Source organism: Sturnus vulgaris, chromosome 8, assembly GCF_052056855.1.
Source record: "Sturnus vulgaris isolate bStuVul1 chromosome 8, bStuVul1.hap1, whole genome shotgun sequence".
Classification (NCBI taxonomy): Eukaryota; Metazoa; Chordata; class Aves; order Passeriformes; family Sturnidae; genus Sturnus; species Sturnus vulgaris.
Genome location: NC_142250.1, coordinates 25,127,090 through 25,146,186, shown reverse-complemented (window position 1 = coordinate 25,146,186; position 19,097 = coordinate 25,127,090). Strand labels below are relative to the sequence as shown.

General features: G+C 40.4%; 1 protein-coding gene across 10 annotated transcripts in view; it reads left to right on the top strand.

The window, feature by feature from the left end:
• BTRC (beta-transducin repeat containing E3 ubiquitin protein ligase) overlaps positions 1-19,097 on the top strand; it is a 114,827-nt gene that overhangs the window by 91,807 nt on the left and 3,923 nt on the right. For all 10 annotated transcript variants that reach the window (XM_088169253.1, XM_088169256.1, XM_088169257.1 and 7 more), the window contains 8 exons: positions 4,377-4,563; positions 8,171-8,267; positions 9,146-9,283; positions 9,758-9,876; positions 12,182-12,431; positions 13,082-13,200; positions 17,428-17,538; positions 18,132-18,210. In XM_088169253.1, coding sequence (XP_088025379.1) covers positions 4,377-4,563; positions 8,171-8,267; positions 9,146-9,283; positions 9,758-9,876; positions 12,182-12,431; positions 13,082-13,200; positions 17,428-17,538; positions 18,132-18,210 — 1,100 coding nt within the window. The remainder of the gene's footprint in view (positions 1-4,376; positions 4,564-8,170; positions 8,268-9,145; positions 9,284-9,757; positions 9,877-12,181; positions 12,432-13,081; positions 13,201-17,427; positions 17,539-18,131; positions 18,211-19,097) is intronic.

Here is a 19,097-nt window from a genome sequence, read left to right as displayed (position 1 = left end):
TGTATGTCAAGGCATGATCTAACACCGTCATGTTTTGTCTAGGAGTAAATGATAGCTAGTCTGTGTATTGTAAGGGTAGTTATCCCAAGCCACAGGGCAGGTAGTTGTGCTCTTAATGCCCACAACAATGCATGAATAACGAAAATTTTTAAAATTAAAACTACTACTCTTTCTGGTTGCTCAGCTGAGGTTTTCCCTTTTCTTATTTAGATATTTGTCTCTCTTTCCTACTGAAATAACTTCCTGAAGCCACTGCTTTGATTATGTGTTTATTGCTAATATTAAAACGGAGAGCATAAGAGCAAAAGATGGAAGTGTTCTGGTTTTTACACCTTTGCAGTGCTTTCCATTGAAAATATTATCCCAGCTAGTCTCAGATGTGGCACTGGGTGGATCTCACAGAATGCACACATAAAGCAGTGTACATGCAGTTTTATATCGGTCCTATCTTATAGACGGGAAAACTAAGGTGGTGGGAGATCAGATATATACAGTAATTGAGTTTCAGAACCAAACAGAAATTCCTGGTTCTTTCACTAACATTTTTTCAGACCATTAGATCATACCTGTGTAGATAGATAAATAGATAGTTAATAGATTAGCATTCCCATGCCATTGGTCCTTAGTTTGAGAGGGACCTCAGCATCAAGTGGTACAGATGTTGTCTCTAAACAGCCAGTTGAAGAGAGGTGTTTCTTGCCAAAAGCTTATTCTGTTAATTCCTTTGGAGAAGTGCTGAACTTTTGGCAATTTGATCAATCCTGTCATTTCATCATTCTTCAGAAGGGAGTTCTCAACATGAAATATAAATTCTAGCCGTAAAAGATTGAAAAAAGTATGTTTAACTGTGAATTGTACAAAGCATAAAGGCACTGCAGGAGTTTGCTAGGATGTTAAATAAGTAGACTCATTGGATTTTAAGCTCATTGTGCCCAGTAATCAAATGGCTGTTGTAGCATTAAAAAAAAATCTTAGTTATGCTAAGTACCTGCTTTATGTTAGTTTTTAGTAGTCCAATGGCAATAATCTTGTGTACTTAGAGCAGCATTATAACTTGTGGAGCTGCTCTGTTTCAGAAAAATAAGAAGTGTTTGGAAACTGCGTTGGTTTCCCCACTTTTAAAGTGGAAGTATACATGTAGGTACATACACAATTTTTCCAGGTCTTTCTCCACAGAACCCCACGAAAGCATCCCATGAAATCAACACATCTCACTGCACTTGGGTAATTTCTTCCTACAGGGCTTTTTCTGAGAATTTTGGGCAGGTGCTATAAATACTTCTAGAGACATTCCAGATTTCCTAGCCACACCATATTTGTTACTGGGCTATTCACAGTTGCCCAGGAAGCAGCTGATTTTATTCTATCAGAATGCAGAATAAATAGGAATCAAGGAGCTAATATGTAAGTATTTTAATAGTTGGGGGAAATGTGTGCATCAATAATGTATGGACATCAATTTGCATATTTGCAAAGTGCAAATGTCCTAGTGAATATAGCTCTAAGGGAGAAAATTAATGGCAAGGAATTACTTTGGCACAGACTCTCTGCAGTCTCTCAGGATGTCCTGAGTATAAGCAGGTTCTAATGAGGGGAATGGGAAGGGAGGAAGGTAAGAAACTGCTTAGAAAAAAGTGATGAACCTAAAATTCTAAATTAAGTCATATAATGAAAAAAAAAACCTAAACTCTCTAAGTATTTTTTATCTTTCTGAAATTCTCAAGTGTTCAGTACTCTGGTTTCATTTTTACTACTTCATTCTCTCTCCTGCTCTCCCCCTTGAGTGAATAAAACAATAAAGCTACTTCAAAATCATGAGGCATCTTATCTCTGTCCTCCTAGCATGGTCCCAAAGAATGACCAGAATTAAAGGTAGTTCTGGGTCACGGGCATGTTTTACTAATATAGAGTAAAGTTGGCTCAGATCATTTTTCCAGTGCTTTGCACTAATTAAGGTTGTTTGAAAAATACAGCTTAACTGTGTACTTAACAAAGTTTGTTCAGTTTCTGAAAAATAAGGCTTTTGCTTAGCGTTTTCAAACTGTTTAACATTTTTTACAAGGAAAGTCATTTTGATAAGGATTTCATGTGTGAAATAACTGAAACATTCTTGTTGGTTCAGAGGGCTGAAGGGCTAATCATGTTTCATATCCATTTAGCAAAATCTTCTGTGAGCAGTTTTCCCTTTTAAGGAAGCAGTGCTGTGTTAGATACATGCCTCAGTGAGTTGTGCTGTTCCTAAGAAACAAAATAATAAAATTGAGTTTGCAACCAGGCCAAAATAGCTCTGCCCATCCACTTACCATAAATGTGAGGAGGAGAGGCCAAAACATTTAGTATTCTTTCACTGCAAAGGGTCTAGTTTCAATGGCAAAGGATGACTTAAGGACATGGCAGTAGTTACAGCACCTCATTGCAGCCAAGAGCCAAAGTACAACGCCTGATGAAATAGAAAGGGCACATGGGTGAAGATTACTGTGCCTAGGTTTTGCAGTGTAGCCCTGCTTCCTAAAGCCACCAGTTGTTCCCCATATATAAAATTAATTCATCCTGTGACACTGCTGACTTAAAGCCACTTGAAAGGATACTATAGAGGCAGGCATTTGTAAGTGTCCTGGTGGGTCTGTAAATGTCTGTGAGCCTGCTGGAAGTAGCAAAGACTGGGAAATGTGCCTTTTCCACACAAAGCTTCAGGAGCAGGGCAACAGGATGTCCCATGCCTACCCTGCCACTTGTGGAATTCCTACAAATTCCAGTTCACGTTCACTAAACCGCTGTCTCGCTCTTTTCACGATTTGCTGTGGAGTCAATCTAAATTTACAAACACTTTTTTTTTAATAGTGGTTGTACATGTCTTTTCAGATTAAATACATAATAAAGGCTAGCCATGCTTTTATTTTGCAAGTTGACACCTAATTTTGCATCTCTAAAGATAAGAAATGTCAGACCTCTTTCTCCACTCTCTGGTTCTGCCTGGTATCATTCAGATGCTTTTTCTACATAAAGATTGAAGCATAAAATGCTGAGCAGAATGTCTGACCCAAAGTGTATTCTAAGTTTAGTATATTTGAAAGCAGCAGAAGGAGGCATGCTAGATTGTCTCATCTTCATGAAGTGATCTTTTCATTAAGGAAGAAAAGGTTGGGCCATTTATGTGTCATGAACTCTAATCAAAGTCAGCTGGTTGCAACCAGTTTGGGTTTGCAGAAGTCCAGACATGTGACTGTAAAAATGTACTTACTGCCTTTTCTTTCCCTCACAAGGAGGGCCTGGTCTTTAAGGTTATTGTTTAAAAGCAAGAAAACATGTATTTGACTTTGTCCCAAATATGAACCAGAGAGAAGATGTGTGTAATACCAATCTGCCATGCTTCATTTTTGGTTGGACTGAACTTTATGCCTGAGGGATGATGTGATCTAAACTTTCACAAAGCATATGAAATTTAACCTGTGATGTGAGATAATCTCTTGGTGGTGTGTCTCACTTGTAAATTAAACAGCTTTCAAGAGAAGCTATATTTGCACAACTTCTCATTTAAAAGGCATCTTGTTTTCCAGAAGTCTTAATCTTGATAATGTTTGAGTTGGTAAGGGCACATTTTTACTGACTACATCCATCCAGTTAAGAAACATTTCATAACCTTTCCTACATAGACGTTACATTGAGCTGCTTGGTGCTAACCAGGCAATTGCTTTACATTTCACTCCAGTCATGTTGAAGTAAAGCCAGTCCTGGTATTCACACTGGGAAATATTTGCAAATTATATTATTTTGGTGCTTTTTTTTCCTTCACCCACTAAAATAAATGAAACTAGCGAACTTGCTTCACTTTCTCCCTACACAGCCTCTCCTTTCCTCTTGACGTCCCTGTGTATCTGCATATCCTTCCCTCCCATGTCTAAAGGTACCACTACCCTTCAGGGCACACATTGGGAATATATATTTTTTTCTTCATTACATTTAAAAGCTACTGCTTTAGCAAAAACAGCTTTTGAGCCGTTGCAACATGAGAACAGCTGTAGCAGTGAGATGAGAAATGGTCCTAATATAGAGAGATTTTGGGGGCTGCGTTGCTGAGTTGGAAATGCCATCCGTAGAATATCCCCCTAGTGCTAAAACCCATCGAAATAGATTGGAATGACTTCTTGGATTCTTTATTATTTTTAATGACTTGTTGTGCTATATCCAAAGGAAGTTAGAGAACACTGCTCACTCCTGAACTTAGCCTCAAATGCTCTTCTGTGCATTTGGTCCAGCTCTGCATGCAGAAGAGGAGATGGAAGGAGAGTGTCTCTTTGTACTAGTAGGGGGAGTTGTTTTAAACTCCATGTCTGTCCAGCAAATAATGTTTTTCTGTTGTTGTTGTTCTCCCCCAGCTCGGGGATTGGATCACATTGCTGAGAACATTCTGTCATACCTGGATGCCAAATCTTTGTGTGCTGCTGAGCTGGTGTGCAAGGAGTGGTACCGGGTGACGTCGGATGGTATGCTGTGGAAGAAGCTCATTGAGAGAATGGTCAGGACAGACTCCCTGTGGAGGGGTTTGTCAGAGAGGAGAGGATGGTAAGGAAACTGAATCTTCTTTTGCCCCCATTAAGTAGGAGTTGTGTGTTTCAAACCATATTTGAAGAGGGTTATTCAGCACTGAAGCATCATGTTGGTTCCAAACCTGACAGTTGCTTACACCAAAAATCAGAGGTTGAGGAGTTAGGGCATCATTTGGCTAGGTGGCAACATGGGGGGGTTTTTTCCTCAACTTCCTCATCTGATCATGCTCTTACCCCACTGTGACAAGTAAGATATACAGACTGAGATTTTTCCACCCAGCCTGTCTTTCAGTTCAAATTAAGAAGCTGTGTGTGCCTCAAGGGAACCCTAAACCGGTCAGCAGTTCAGAGCAGAAGAGCTTTTTCAGGAGTGGCAGTGAGGGAGCATGTGCTATGAATTAGTTCTTTCCTGATAGGTCTGTTTGTTTTCCTCAGCAGATTTTCACTATTAGATATCTGTTTAATTTTCAAACTGGAAGCTGAGGGTAGGTACCACAGAGAATAGGGGACTTTAGAAATGCAGATAGATTAGTTAATAATCATCTGGAATAGCCTTACTACAATGTAGGTCTCACTCAAGTTTGAAGCTGCTCTGCTAACATTTCATTAGAACTTTCTCTCTCAGGGGTACACCCTTTAATACATAATTTTCTTTTCCAAGGGTGTCCCTAGGATGTTGGCAGAAGGGAAACTGGGTATGAATATTTCATAAACAAGATAAAAGTGACAGCTCAGGCATTTTGGTTGCTATTAAAAAGAAAAAGATACAGAGTTGCAAACAAAGACTCCTGGTTTATGGTTAATTTTGTTATACTGTTTGTCTCAGGAAGTAAAGGCAAGTAAATCAGGATTATGAGACATTCTTTATAAATAAATACTACTTTGATCTGCTTCCAATAGTGCAGTGTTTCTGAAGAGTGTAAAATAAACACAAGCATGGCAGTGGTAACTTTTGCATTTCTTTTACTGCCTTATTCTCTCCAGGACTTCTATTTTTTCTCCCTACTGTTGAGGTCACAGTAAGTCCCAAGAGGAGCTTGAGAAGTCATTTAGTCCCTTTTGTTTCCCACAGGCAGAGACAGGTTTTTCTTAAGTCATCCCAAATATTTGTCTTAACTTGTTCTTAAAATCCCCTACTGATGGAGATTCCCTAGGCAATGCCTCGAAAAGGGATTTGATGTTTTTTGGGTTTTTTTTTACTCTTTCTAACTTCAGTGTTTAAGATGTTTTCCTGATATCTAGGCTGTCTTCCTAGCTACAGTTTGACTTGTTACGTTTAACCTGCACAGATAAACAGGACAGCTTCTCTCTCTTTTTTGCAGTAATCTTTTCCATGTTGGAAGATGACCATGTTTTATGTTTTGGCTGCACTAGCCAACCATAATGATGTACTGTCTTGTCCTCTTACTATTTTCGGTTTTCTCTGTTTAGACCCTTCCCAATTACTCTACTCCATTCTTGGACTATGGTATAATCAGCTGAATGTCTTCTGCCAAGGCATCACTGGGGTTTGTTCCCTCCACACTTCAGAAATAACATTAGTGCCAAATATTAGTCATACAGACACATGACATTTCTAAAACACAAGTGCAAAATTTTGCTTCTCATCTCAAGGACAGTCACCCTGTTACTGCACCTCTTCTTCAGGTTTGTGCTATGTGCTGGAGGTGGCTTTAACACAAAAGAAGTGTGCCCAAGTCTTTCAGGTTGCCCTCTGGTTTTCTCTGTGATGAATAGGTAGAACTGTGTGGTTAAGAGAAGCAGACAGGAAATACCCAGTGTAATTGCATCTCTGCCATGTAGAGGGTTATAGCTTGTAATCAGTGCTAGCTCTGTACATGGCACAAGGAGATGACTAACTGGACAGTTCAGAATGATGGATGACTGGTGTTACTTGGTTACAGCTCCTCAATTTGCACATGAGCTGCCTGATTTCAGCATTTGCAGCTTGTGATTTACAGCAGAACCCCCCCCATTCTGCAGCATGACAGCCTTCACAGGCAGATTGTCAGGGAGCAGTAAGGGTTACACAGATTTAGAGAAATATAAAACAGAAGCCCAAAATCTAGACACGCTTATGTCCATCTGATTGAATTGGCTGGTTATCAAAACCTGCAAACAATAGTTCCTTTTATCCCAAAGCCCACAGCACAACAACTACTGGGATGCCATGGAAATTCCAAGCAATCCTTCAGCTGAACAGTAAACAACTGACTACATGCAGTAGGGCACGACTTACAGGTAGCAAGCAGACTTTGTGTTACATTAGCTAGTAAAGTTAGAAAGAATAAAAAGGTTTTCAAGCACATAGGTTTGTACACAGGTTTTTCTAGACCTGCCCCAAGTCTTCCAGGATGTCTCCGAGGTATTCTGTGCATCTCCAAGGAGGTTTTTGTCTTCCTTGGCCAATAGTATTAATTTTCATGAATGCACTTCCAGGCTGGATCATAATAAATAGGCATCTGCCTAGGTAATGGTTTGTCTGCATCCATGTGTGCCATCTTCATGTGTTTGTTCCCATATGCATGTCTGCTGGTCATTGTATTTGAAGAAACAGGTGATTCCTCTGTTGAAACATGAAAGTACTTTTCTGTTGAATTGTACTTGATTTAAAGACGATCAAAAGCATTTGTCATTTTGTTTGTCCAGTCGTAGAGTTTGGTACTGCCTTACAACCCAAAGATTTTGGTTTGTTGTTGTGATCTCTCTAGTTCAAGTGCATCAGGGCAGCTATTGTACAGTCTCTGAAGTGAGTTTTGAGGTGTACTATATGAAAAGGACAGGAAGGCAATGCACAAGGAAGTATTGAACAATTAATTATGCTATAATGGAGCAAGGGAGGGAGAAGTGGAGAGCTGGCCCGGTGTAAACTCTGTGCCTCTGATGCCAGGATTACACTCGGAGGCATTTGTGCCTCTCTCCATTTTGTGAGGCATGTTGCCAGGCAGAGCAGCAGTTAGTACGCCCATGGTGGGGTTTACTAGCTTCCACACCGTGTTTGGTGGCTTCTTAACTTCAGGATGAGGAATTAAAGTTTTTTACACAGCAGGCAGTGATTACCGTTTACAGATTTTTTTGGTAACAAAACCCTAGCTTGGGATATGAGTATTCCAAATTAGTGTTGAGATGAGGGAGGCACCACAGATGAGGTGTTGCTTACCAAAACAGAGCGGTAGCAGTAAAATGTCTGTGTACCCAAACTGATACTGTTCCTGCTAATGCAGATAAAAGCTAGCCTTGAATGTGTAGTGAATTTGAGGGTGCCTTGGCTTCTTTTGTTTACTTTGTGTGCTTTATTTTAAAGGTCACCTCTGATAATGTGTGTGACTATTTCAGGAATGAACCATTCTCAACCCTTACTAAGCTGAATGGGCCCATGTCCATAATAGAGAATTTATTTCCCTTCTCCGAGTTACTAGACACAGATTTTTCTTGGGTATTTCAGTGTTAAAATGCAACACTGACACGTTGCAAGGCAAACAAAAAAGGAACCATCCCATTTTAGTAAATTAAGTTTGACTATGAATCTGTCAGCAGTGGTTACCCATTTGTAAAATGCCAGAACTTTCTCCAAAATGCTGAAACATGATTTGTGTTCAATGGAAATGTTATTTGTTTTCCAGGGGGCAATATCTATTTAAAAATAAACCTCCTGATGGAACTGCACCACCCAACTCCTTCTACAGAGCACTTTACCCCAAAATTATACAGGACATAGAGGTAAGAAACAGCTGCCAGATATGATGGTGTTTCACCAGTTGGTTTTTTAGTTTTGCTATCTTCAAGTGTTCCTGATTTATTCATGATGCTGAAATTCTGGAGATATTCCATTGCAGTGTAATATTTCATTAAATCTGACATGTCTGTATTTGTCTGGAGTTTGTAGATCTGGGATAGTTATAAAAGATCCTGCTGCTCCTTTAGACAGAGGATGAGTTGGATTGTTCAGTGAGCTGTTTGCAGGTGAAGTCTCCACACTTTGCACATCAGATATCACAGCAGCACTGTAACATCTTGGTTTTCTCTGTTCCACAGTACTTTGCTCCTCCTGGTGCAACGAGATCTAATAGGCTGTTACAGGAAGATATCAAGAACTGAGGCAGGGAGAAAGTGCATTTCTAAAGTCTGCAATCCTAAGACTCAGGGAAACAGAAAGCAGCTAAGCATGTTTGCCTTGCATTTAGTGTGAGCAAAATGGTGTGTTCTGGTTGTTTCCTAATGACAGAAGCACTGCTCGGGCACTGTTGTGACAAGTTTGTAAAAGCACTGAGAGCGCAACTGAGACTTTTTCTTCAGTTATTTAGCTGTTGAGTCACAGGGGGATAAAGATTGGAGATAGAAAAAGGCTTTTAGGTTACTTCTTCCTCATCATTCCCAACAACACAGACCAGTTTAGCCATGATATGTTTTCCAAGCATTTGTCTGTTTAATTGGTTTTATTACATGTATTTTAGAAAGCAGTTATGTCATTGTATGGGCCTGACTGCAGGAAAAAGTGTAAAGAAAAGTGCTGCCTTCTCAAGCAAACAAAAAAAAGGGGAGATAGTTCCATGCTTTTTTTTTCCCTACATCTCATTTGTCTCCTGTCTCTCCTCAAGACAATAGAGTCAAACTGGCGGTGTGGAAGGCACAGTTTACAGAGGATCCACTGCCGGAGTGAGACAAGCAAAGGGGTTTATTGTTTACAGTATGATGATCAGAAGATAGTAAGCGGCCTACGAGACAATACTATTAAGGTGAGAATGCTCCATCATGGCATACTAATGTCTTGGAGTGCATATGCCATAAATAATAATGTCCTCATTTCAGTGACACCTACCCAGTCTCTTGTTAACCTAGCATTCTCCTTCCCCCATCTCCCACCTGCGCAGCAGCTACGCCTCTTTTATTTGGCTAGAGGGTCCCTGTTTTCAGACAGACAAGCTTCACCAGCAGAGTTTCTGTCCAGCAGTAATTACAGGCTATGTAATTACTGGGCTCTGTACCCTAATGAGAAGGGTAAAACTAATATTCGTAGTAAAGCCAAGAGTATGAAAGATGTCAATGTATTGCACCAAAGAGCCTGTAGAAGACTCTGCACATGCCCCTAAAGGTGTTCTAAGTGCACTATGGAAGATGTGCTGTAGTGAAAAACAGTCTAGTCAAACCAATAAGTGCTGAAAGATTAAAACCTTACTGAACTGTCCAGTTTTGAATGTTTGCTGTCTTAGATCTGGGATAAGAATACATTGGAATGCAAGCGAATTCTCACCGGACACACAGGTTCTGTCCTGTGCCTCCAGTATGACGAGCGGGTGATCATTACTGGATCTTCAGACTCAACAGTCAGGTGTGTGCTCACGATTTGGTCTTTTATGTTTGCCTCTTAAGATTTTAGCTTTGCAAGCTGCTGAAATGATCTCTTCTTAAATGTGTGCTGTTCAAGCAGTTCCACGAAGTAGTTCAGTGTATTTGTTCAGCATTGTGCTGTCCTTGTTTATCAGATGTCCATGCAAATCGCTGTCAAGGAGAAATGAGAAACTAAGCCAAGGCCAGTCAAGGTCAAGATGACTTAGGAAGGCCATCTGGCATTTCACCAAGGTTTTGCATGTTTTCACACTCCCTGAGAATGTTACAAATTCTCTTTGAGAATAACTTTTGAAGAGTTGAAGTTTTCAAAGCAAGTTTGAAGGTTCAGTCATCCATTGTCATTTAATTTTAACAGAATATGTATGGCTAGATATCCTGTGACTTTAAATTAAATTTCAGCATGATGTTTCTTTTCATTCCATCTTTCTAACCTTGCTTTCCTTCAAGTCTCCAGTAAAAGGCTGGATACCTCAAGGTAGCACTTGTGGTGCATGTTGTGAATTTGTGCATTTGTGAAGTCCACTAGTCATATTAGAGGATACTCGAGAGTGTAAGACCTGTACTGAACTGAACCTGTACCTGAACTTGGATGTGAAGGGGCAGATGTGACTTCTCCATCTTGTTACATACTCCCTCCTTGTCAGTGTACAAGCATTGCTCGTGCAGTGAAGTTAGCAAAAAGCTGCATTGGTGGCCTTTCCTGGAGCTATTAGCATGCATTCCAATGGCTGCAAGCTCCTCTGTGCTTGTATAAACTACTGCAGTTAAGCTAATAACTATTAAATTGAATTTCTGACATGTGATGCATGCAGTCTTGCAATTCTGCTAGGTTTTGGGGTCCTGTCATTCATAGGAATCCAGAATTTCAGCAACACCGCCTTCCTGGAGGTGATGTGGAAACTGCACTGGGCTAAACAGATCACAAAAGGAGAGGCTGATTTCTGTAACAAGCACTGTCATTTTCCGTATCAGGCCAGGCAGGCCAAATTGCAGACTGGCTACTTGCCCAGGAATACTTTGTCTCCCACTGTATGTATAAATGTTTGTGCAGACCCCAGAGGCACATAGGATGCATCACTTTTATCCTTGGGTCTCCTCAGGAAGAGAGGCTTCATCCAATAGACAGTACAGATGGGCTCTTAATGCTTCTGAGATCTCAGGGATGCACTTGTCCAAAGAAGTCAGTGGGTCTCCAGCTCCTGTTCAGTTTGGCAACCTTGTCTGCAAACTGTTTGTGTGTTAATAGCTCAGGTCTTTAGTTTTTTTCTCCTTTGCATTTTCTAATTGGAATGTGGTTTTCTTTCTCATTTTGAGTTTATAAGTTGATATAATTTAGTTAAAAAATAAGACATTAGAAGTCTTTCTCACATCTTGCCTTTTCTTACTGCTTGCCTTATTGGCAGCAGGAAGTTTTAACTTCTGCAGAGTCTGATGTGCCTGATGATACAGCCATTTTCTGCTTTCGTATAGTGTGTCTGGGAAACAGGTGTAATAGCACCAAAAGAAATCTCTTTATAGAGGGCAAAAGAAGTTTGCCAACAGAATAGCCCAAAATAAATATTTTTAAGGCTTAAAATCTTCATTTCAAGTACTAGAAGTTCTGTATGAAGCTTTTGTCTAACTTGCATCTTAAATTATCTTTCAGTTGAAACAGTTGGTTCCAATAACATTAAATTGACATAAATGCTATGTCTTAATTTGGGTATTCAGCACATTCCTGGAATGTAGCTTTGTACCAGATGCACCGCAGGGTAAATGCAAATCATGGTGCAACTTGTGGCAATTACTTGTATTTGTTTGAAAAGAATTATCTTGTCTTCTGCTTCTCTATAAATTACCACTTGAACTGATAGTCCTGTGAGAGAGGTCAAAAATGAAGCCTGTCAGGAAACTTACTTCTCTACATTGACTAGAAATTAAGTGTATAATAGGCTGGCACAACCAGGAAACACCAGATTTTAAGGCCATCAGTCTTCTACCTTTCCTCAGCATTAAATTCCCTTAATTAAAGAATGCTTTTTTTCCTGGGTGCATTATTTTTATGGTGTTAACTGCATTGCAGGGTTTTTGGCTGCTGGACTGTCTCAATGTACGCATAATCAACAGGTTTATCTAATACATTTTTTAATGAACTATTTAATAGATGTAGATATAACTTGTGGTGTTCGCTTCTCTAATATCGCTGGAGAGTCAATTACCTCTCCCTGTCCTTCTCTCGCTCTGCAGAAAATTCACTGTGCAAGTTTTTAACTCTCTTCTCTCTGGTTTGAAATCTGAACGTGCAGAGTGTGGGACGTGAACGCAGGCGAGATGCTGAACACCCTGATCCACCACTGCGAAGCCGTGCTGCACCTGCGCTTCAACAACGGCATGATGGTGACGTGCTCCAAGGACCGCTCCATCGCCGTGTGGGACATGGCCTCCCCCACAGACATCACCCTCAGGAGGGTGCTCGTAGGCCACCGAGCTGCCGTCAACGTAGTGGACTTTGATGACAAGTACATTGTATCGGCATCAGGTGACAGAACTATAAAGGTGAGGTGTTTGAGAGGCTTTTTATTTGCAGCACTGGGGTATTTATTAACAAAGAACAGGGAAGATGGCCCCTGGCAGGATCTTCCTTTAGAAGCAGTGTTCTTCCTCCTGCACATTTGCACTTGTCCCTCCTCTGCTGAGCTGGCACAACTCATTTACAGAACTTAGGGCAAATCAGTTCCAGGTACAGATGCAGTTGAAAAAGAACATTTTTTTCTGTGTTCTTTTTCGACTTGACCACTTACATAACCTGTTCAGTCATTTAAACAGTTGTTAGAGGGCAGCAGGGTGACAAAAGTGAAGGTGAGTGGATAGGAGACACTTAAGTGTTACTGCTATGATCCCAGTCTGCAGCATTAAACCTCAGGAGAATCTGTAACATTTGCAAAGTAAATCATAGCCCAAGAATGCTAAACCTGGAAGCTAATTTGATACTGTGTGGCAAAAATCTTCTGCGTACAGTGACCCAATCTGCTGTCGGTTGCAGACTATAATCACAGGTCATCAGAGGGGTGATTTTCCCTTGTCTTGATGGCATCTTCATTAAGAGCATTCTGGATGCATCTGTATAACATGCAGACACCATCTTTTGTTAGTCCCTTCGTAATAATTTTGTCTCTGTGTGGTTCCCTCCCCCCTTCCTGTCACAGGTATGGAACACTAGTACCTGCGAATTTGTGCGCACCTTAAATGGCCACAAACGAGGCATTGCATGTCTGCAGTACAGAGACAGGCTAGTAGTGAGCGGCTCTTCAGATAATACCATCAGGTGAGAGACAAACTCCCCATCGCAGGGTTCTGTGCAAGCACACTGTCTCTGGTGCCCTGGGACATGCAGAGCTTAGGCAACTGAAGTGCTCTGTACCCTTGTCAGCTTTGAAATGCGCTTTCTTTGGTATAGAACATTGGGAACTACTGGGAAGAGATATTAGAAGCCTGCTTTACTGTGTGGTCTTTCATCCTCTACATCTCAAGAGTCCCATACTAATCAACAAGTTGCATTGCTCTGACAGTTCTGGTGTATGAAAGAGCTGGCAAGTACAACTTTCTACGGTGTCCTCTTGTGATATTTTAATTGGACTATGTGTCTAGTTAAAGGGGTCAGATTTGCAGTAAGAGGCATTTAATCCTCGGCAGAAATCCTCCTGGGCTCTTGCCAGACTCTTCTTGTGGTACTTGGCACCTGGTTAAGTTTGGAACAGCTGGTTTAGAGCATGAAGTTCAGTTTGCTGCCTTTTGCACTTCTCCAGCTGCCCTGGTTGCAATCTGAGATTTAACTCTTTCTGGTATCACAAGCCAGAATTTCTCCCTACATCCTGCAGCTGCTGGCAGAGGGATGTTCCACTAATTTCAGGATGTATATGGAGCAAGCTTGAATATTAGTTTACATGATACAGAAAAATGCCTCTGTCATGGAAATGGACGTAACAGCAACCTCCTTTTTCCCTTTGTCATTTTTTTAAGTAATTGTCTGCCTTTTGATAAAACTTGGAAGCAGGACAGTGTAAGTAGGAACCCTTCATTTCACATGTCAGTAATAATTTTTCCTCAGTGAGAACGATCCATGCTATTGTTTGCCTGTGGACTTGGTTTGCAACATGGTACCTCTCCCTGCTCTACATTCTGTAGGAAAACCGTGACCTTTGGTTGACATCATCAGGTCACCGTTCCAGATTTTAGTAGAGGGCTGTCTGAGAGCATGACCAGGAGACCTAAAATTTCTGTCTCTTAATCAAAGGAAAAGGTATTACAGGCATTGTGTAAGAGCAGCACCACTTGGTAAGAACTTCTGTACTTAGAGCAAAAAAATAAAGCCTCTGCAGTTGTACTATGAAACTTGGCCTCAGAAGCAGAGCAAGAAATAGTTAAATACTACAGCAGTTAGGGAAGGATCTAAAATATGCAATGCTAATAAAAATAAATGTCAAGATAGTGATAATGCTAAACAGGAATACAGTTACTTTTATGCTTGCATTGGACAAAATCCCTACTTGACAGATGAATTGTGCTAGAATTTCAGGAACGTCAACAGTGCATCTTAATGGAAGTCAAGTTTAGCAGCAGTGTGAGCAAGGCAAAAGACTTACCCCATGCTAAAAGACATTTTAGCATTTTACCCAATGCCCAGCCATTAGCAGAGGGCACAAGTCAGTGAAAGGATGATTAAGAAAAAGGTTCCTAAGTCATCTTTGTGGATAGCTTGGTGCTTTGTAGGTTTGATTTTAATCCACTACCAGATGTTGTATGCTGGATTTCAGTAGATGCTGATACAGAACTTATGTTCATTATTCCTCAGCTGCAGGGAAACTTTTTTCCAGAAGATGTCTTAATGATTTCTATTTTTGCAACTGCAAACGTTAAGGACATTTGAAGTAGCTGAGACTTCTGTAGGGAGACTCTGCACAGAAAAATTATTTAGGTTTTGATTTATGCCTGAAATTTCACCTGTGTAAGAGGACACAGCTACACAGACATCACTAACATTGTGCTAATTTCCATCTAGCAGAAACTGGTCCATCAAGTTTAATCCAACCACTTCAGTCAGTATCTTAGCTTCTAAGGCCAAAGTTCTTAATTGCTACAGACAAACATGGTGTAGAAAAAAAAAAGGAACCAGGGAATTTAGGGCAAGAAAATAAAATTAGACTATATCATGTTAAGTTCAGTTAGGTTAAGTTTTTCATGAGTGGTTGGTCTTCTATTTCTAGCGTGTGCACACATAAGGGTCTGATACCAATCTGTTTAGACAACAGCATTCTCTCTAAGAGGTGGGGATTCAGACTCACTTGCCTTCTGTACATCTCCCTGCTCTGCTTTCAATTGAATTAAAGGCTGAGATAATTGCAGACCTCCCTCTACTTCCAGAAGTTCTCCCAAAGTTATAGGAAGGAGCAGTGGTAGTGTTTTTGACTGTGTACACATTGTAGTGATTTTTTTTAGTTAGTTCTCAAGCCTTAAGCTTAATTCTTTTACTGTTTGTTCCTTTGAATATTTAAAGAAGTAGAAGTTAGAAAAACTTATCAAATCTGGGAAGGACCCTTGGCACCAACTCTGCTAAGAGACTTTACTCTTAATAGCAGTTGTCCCCTTCGTACATGAAAGCCCATTTGCCATGTGACAAAGGACATGATTGCCTCTCGTAATCCCATTCAGATTCCATTCAGATTCAGGTAAAACCTCAGGCTGCGACCTGAAAATACAGGCCCGAGTTAGGGTGATACAGCCTCCCAGAGCTGCTGGCACTTTCAGGATCAATGCAAGGAATGGAAACACATGGCACAAAAGTTCCTGGCACAAGATTGCTCTTCAAACCTTTCTGCACCAGTTAATCTCTGGCATTGTTTGTCCTGTTTACAGTCCTTGAGAGATGTAATGCTCTCTGACCAGCCAGAGTGCCTTTGGCTGACCTTTGCCATGGAGTTGCTTGCTCTGACCTTGACTGCTGTGCTGTACTCAAGTGAAAGCTGTTGGGCCCTTCACAGATTCCTGAAAGATCAACTTCACAGATTGAAGAATCACTTTGTGCTCCTTGTTGGCTTCAAACATGTGCATAGACATAGCCTCTCGCAGTTCTACAGTGACAAAAGCGTTCTGTTCATTCCTCTGTTGTCCAAAGTGAGAGCAACTTGTTGTGGCAAGACAGCTGCAGTCATTATCCACCAGCCTTGGGCACACATCAACTGGATCTGGATTATTCCCTAGGGAACCTCAGGAATAAAATATGTGGGGATGGTTTATCTCTGTCTCTCAAGCAAAAGTGACCTGACCTCTCAGCAGCTGTGCTGCTTCAAGATGTGTCACCCAGAGAAATTCCACAAACCCTCCATATTTCTCACCACTGTGAAGTTCATGCCAGTCAGAACACTTACTGAATGAGCATTTGAGAACGTTTGTGACTGCTTTCTTTCTGCTGTGTTTCAGGAAGTCAGAGCAGATATTGCTATTACAAGACTGCTGTATGAGCAGAGCATGTCTCAGCCAAAGATGGAACACCCCTAGACAATACATGTCAAAGAACTTCAGTTCTTGTAGGCAAATAATCTTTCTTTATCCATGGTAATTGGGAATCATGTCAAAGAGCTGGGGAAAGTATGGAAAACAAATAGACATACTTCATAACTGTTTGAAGCGTTTAACTGTTTTTCAAAGCAGTGTGCAAGTGTAAAATTATGTATTTTAATTTATTCTCCATGCTGAAAATCCATCATAAAAGCCATCAAAAACTCTGGGATAGTAACAGTTGAGAGAATAATGTGTTGCTGGGCCCCTTACTGTATATTGGTTTGGATGCCAGAACTTTTTAAAAATACTGTATTATTAGAAACGGTTCACATAGAGCCACAGGAGTTATTTGAGAGCAAGAAAAAAATGCATTTCAAAATAATAAACACAGACCATCCATTTTAGTTTGTGTGTAAAGTGCCTGGTTTGCAGATTAAACATACCAGGAGAAATGACAGTGGAAAAGGTCTTGTTAATTCTTGTACCTCTCACCACCATATTGGTAACTTAATTTGTCTGATAGTAGTCTCCAAATCAGAAATGGGCATGTAGGGGAACAGAAATGGGCTCATGCCCTGTGAAGGTGATCATATCAATTGAAACAAGCTGCCAAGAGGATTGGTAAGTGTCCCTCTCCTAATATCTTAAAACCAAGGCACAACACTTTTATGAACAATAAACCTTAGTGAAATAAAGTGAGGCTTACTGTGAGGATGGCTGGGAGATAACCTGTATTACTAGTGCAGTAGATAGTAGACACAAATGGTTTGTGACTCATCTCCCATGTGTTACTGTTACATCATAGGGTCATGTGGAAAATCATGTATCCATTTAGCTGTGGGAAAAGGAGCGATGAGTGTAATTTGTTTCTTCTTTCTTATTCCATCATAATCTTTATTTCCAAGTTTCCATTAACTACAAGCAAAGACCAAATGTTTCATTGCAATGCTAAGGTATTAAAAAATTCTTAATGCTTCTTTGTACTCTGTTCCAGGCTGTGGGATATCGAGTGTGGGGCATGTTTACGAGTACTGGAAGGCCATGAAGAGTTGGTGAGATGCATACGCTTTGATAACAAGAGGATAGTCAGTGGGGCATATGATGGGTGAGGTTATCAGTGCAGTCAATGCTTTGCTTCTTCTGTCTGTCTCAGTGTCTCCCATCCCACTTTGTGCATCTCCTGTATAAATATCAGCCTCTGTCTGTCATACTAAGAGGACCTATTCATGGCTAGGAAATGAGGACCGTGCTACAGAGCATAGCTTTCATTCTTTTGAAAAAAGTCCGTGTGATCTGATGTGTGTGGAACAGGTCTTGTGCTTGTAAGAATATCTGACTGACTCAACCTGAAACTTCTTCCAGTTCAACCACTTGTAAGAGCAATCTTTCCCATCTGTGGTTTTCTGCAGGACCATTTACCTACAGACTAGTTGTCTGCATTCCCATGTGTTTCTGCTAGTTATTACCACCTGCTTTTAATATGTTTTACTTTATTGACAGCATGTTTTAACCTCCCATTAAGTTCTATAAGCTTTACAAAGGGTGAAATGCAAGAACCAGGTCTCAAGAGCAGAAAGATTGCTGTGATTTTCCTTTAAGTGGTGTATTAGCTAAGTTGTACTAACAGTTTGTTTTTTCTGTGAGTACTTACTCTTTTCTCTTTAACAGAGAGGTGTTTGTCTATTTTTTCACCACTAGGAAAATTAAAGTATGGGATCTTGTGGCTGCTTTGGATCCCCGTGCTCCAGCAGGGACCCTCTGCTTGCGAACTCTTGTGGTAAGAGCTCTAGATGGAGGTGTTGAAGAAAGTGTGCTTGTTCAGAGCTATCTTGAGCTGTGAAAACTCAAGTCAGTTTAGCAACAGTCTGCAGGATCTTGAAATAATTTCTAAAGGTCTAGCTTTTTTGGGTGTCCAGCTTCTTTTAATTTTGCAAGCTATTAATTGTAAGCATTAAAATTAGAACCTCTGACCTTTTCACTCTACTCTAGACTTTTCAACAGTTTTATTCTATGATTTGAAGTTAATAACTGAATCCATTTTTAAATTCATCTTTGGAATCCATATGATAGTGGGTTTACATTAATCTGCGTGTACCTGATGATGTAGTAGTAAGTTCTCTGAATTATTGGCATAAAATTTCTTTAAAATACTGCATTCCAAATTTGAGGAATAGGAACAAAAACACTCTCGGGATTGCTTTTAACAGCCTTTTGGGTGTTTAAAGAAAAAGCAGGTAAGGACTGAAACAGACAGGTAAGGACTGAAATTGCCTTTTATGCTTAAACAGCAACAACTCTTCATGCTGTCCACTGGTTTCTAGTGCAGGTCAATGATGGTGTGGTTAAAATGTCATTATGTGAGTGTTAACAACATTTACAGTCATGTTTAATAATGACTCTGCTTGGTCTTACAATAACGTGGGAATGTTCTGAGAAAAATGCCAGGACCCCCAAGGCCTTGAGGTGGTTCCTATAAGTGTTCCTCCACCACATTCAGCCCAAAAAACCAGCACTGTTGCTGGGGATAAAGCGAGATTTCAACCAGTACCAAAATCTCATTGAAAAATACATACTATATGTTTTCATTTCTTAGATTGAAAGTGTTTGGGCAGTGTTTTGATTGGTATATGTTAGACCTTTCCCTGCTGTGGCACGTGAGTGTAG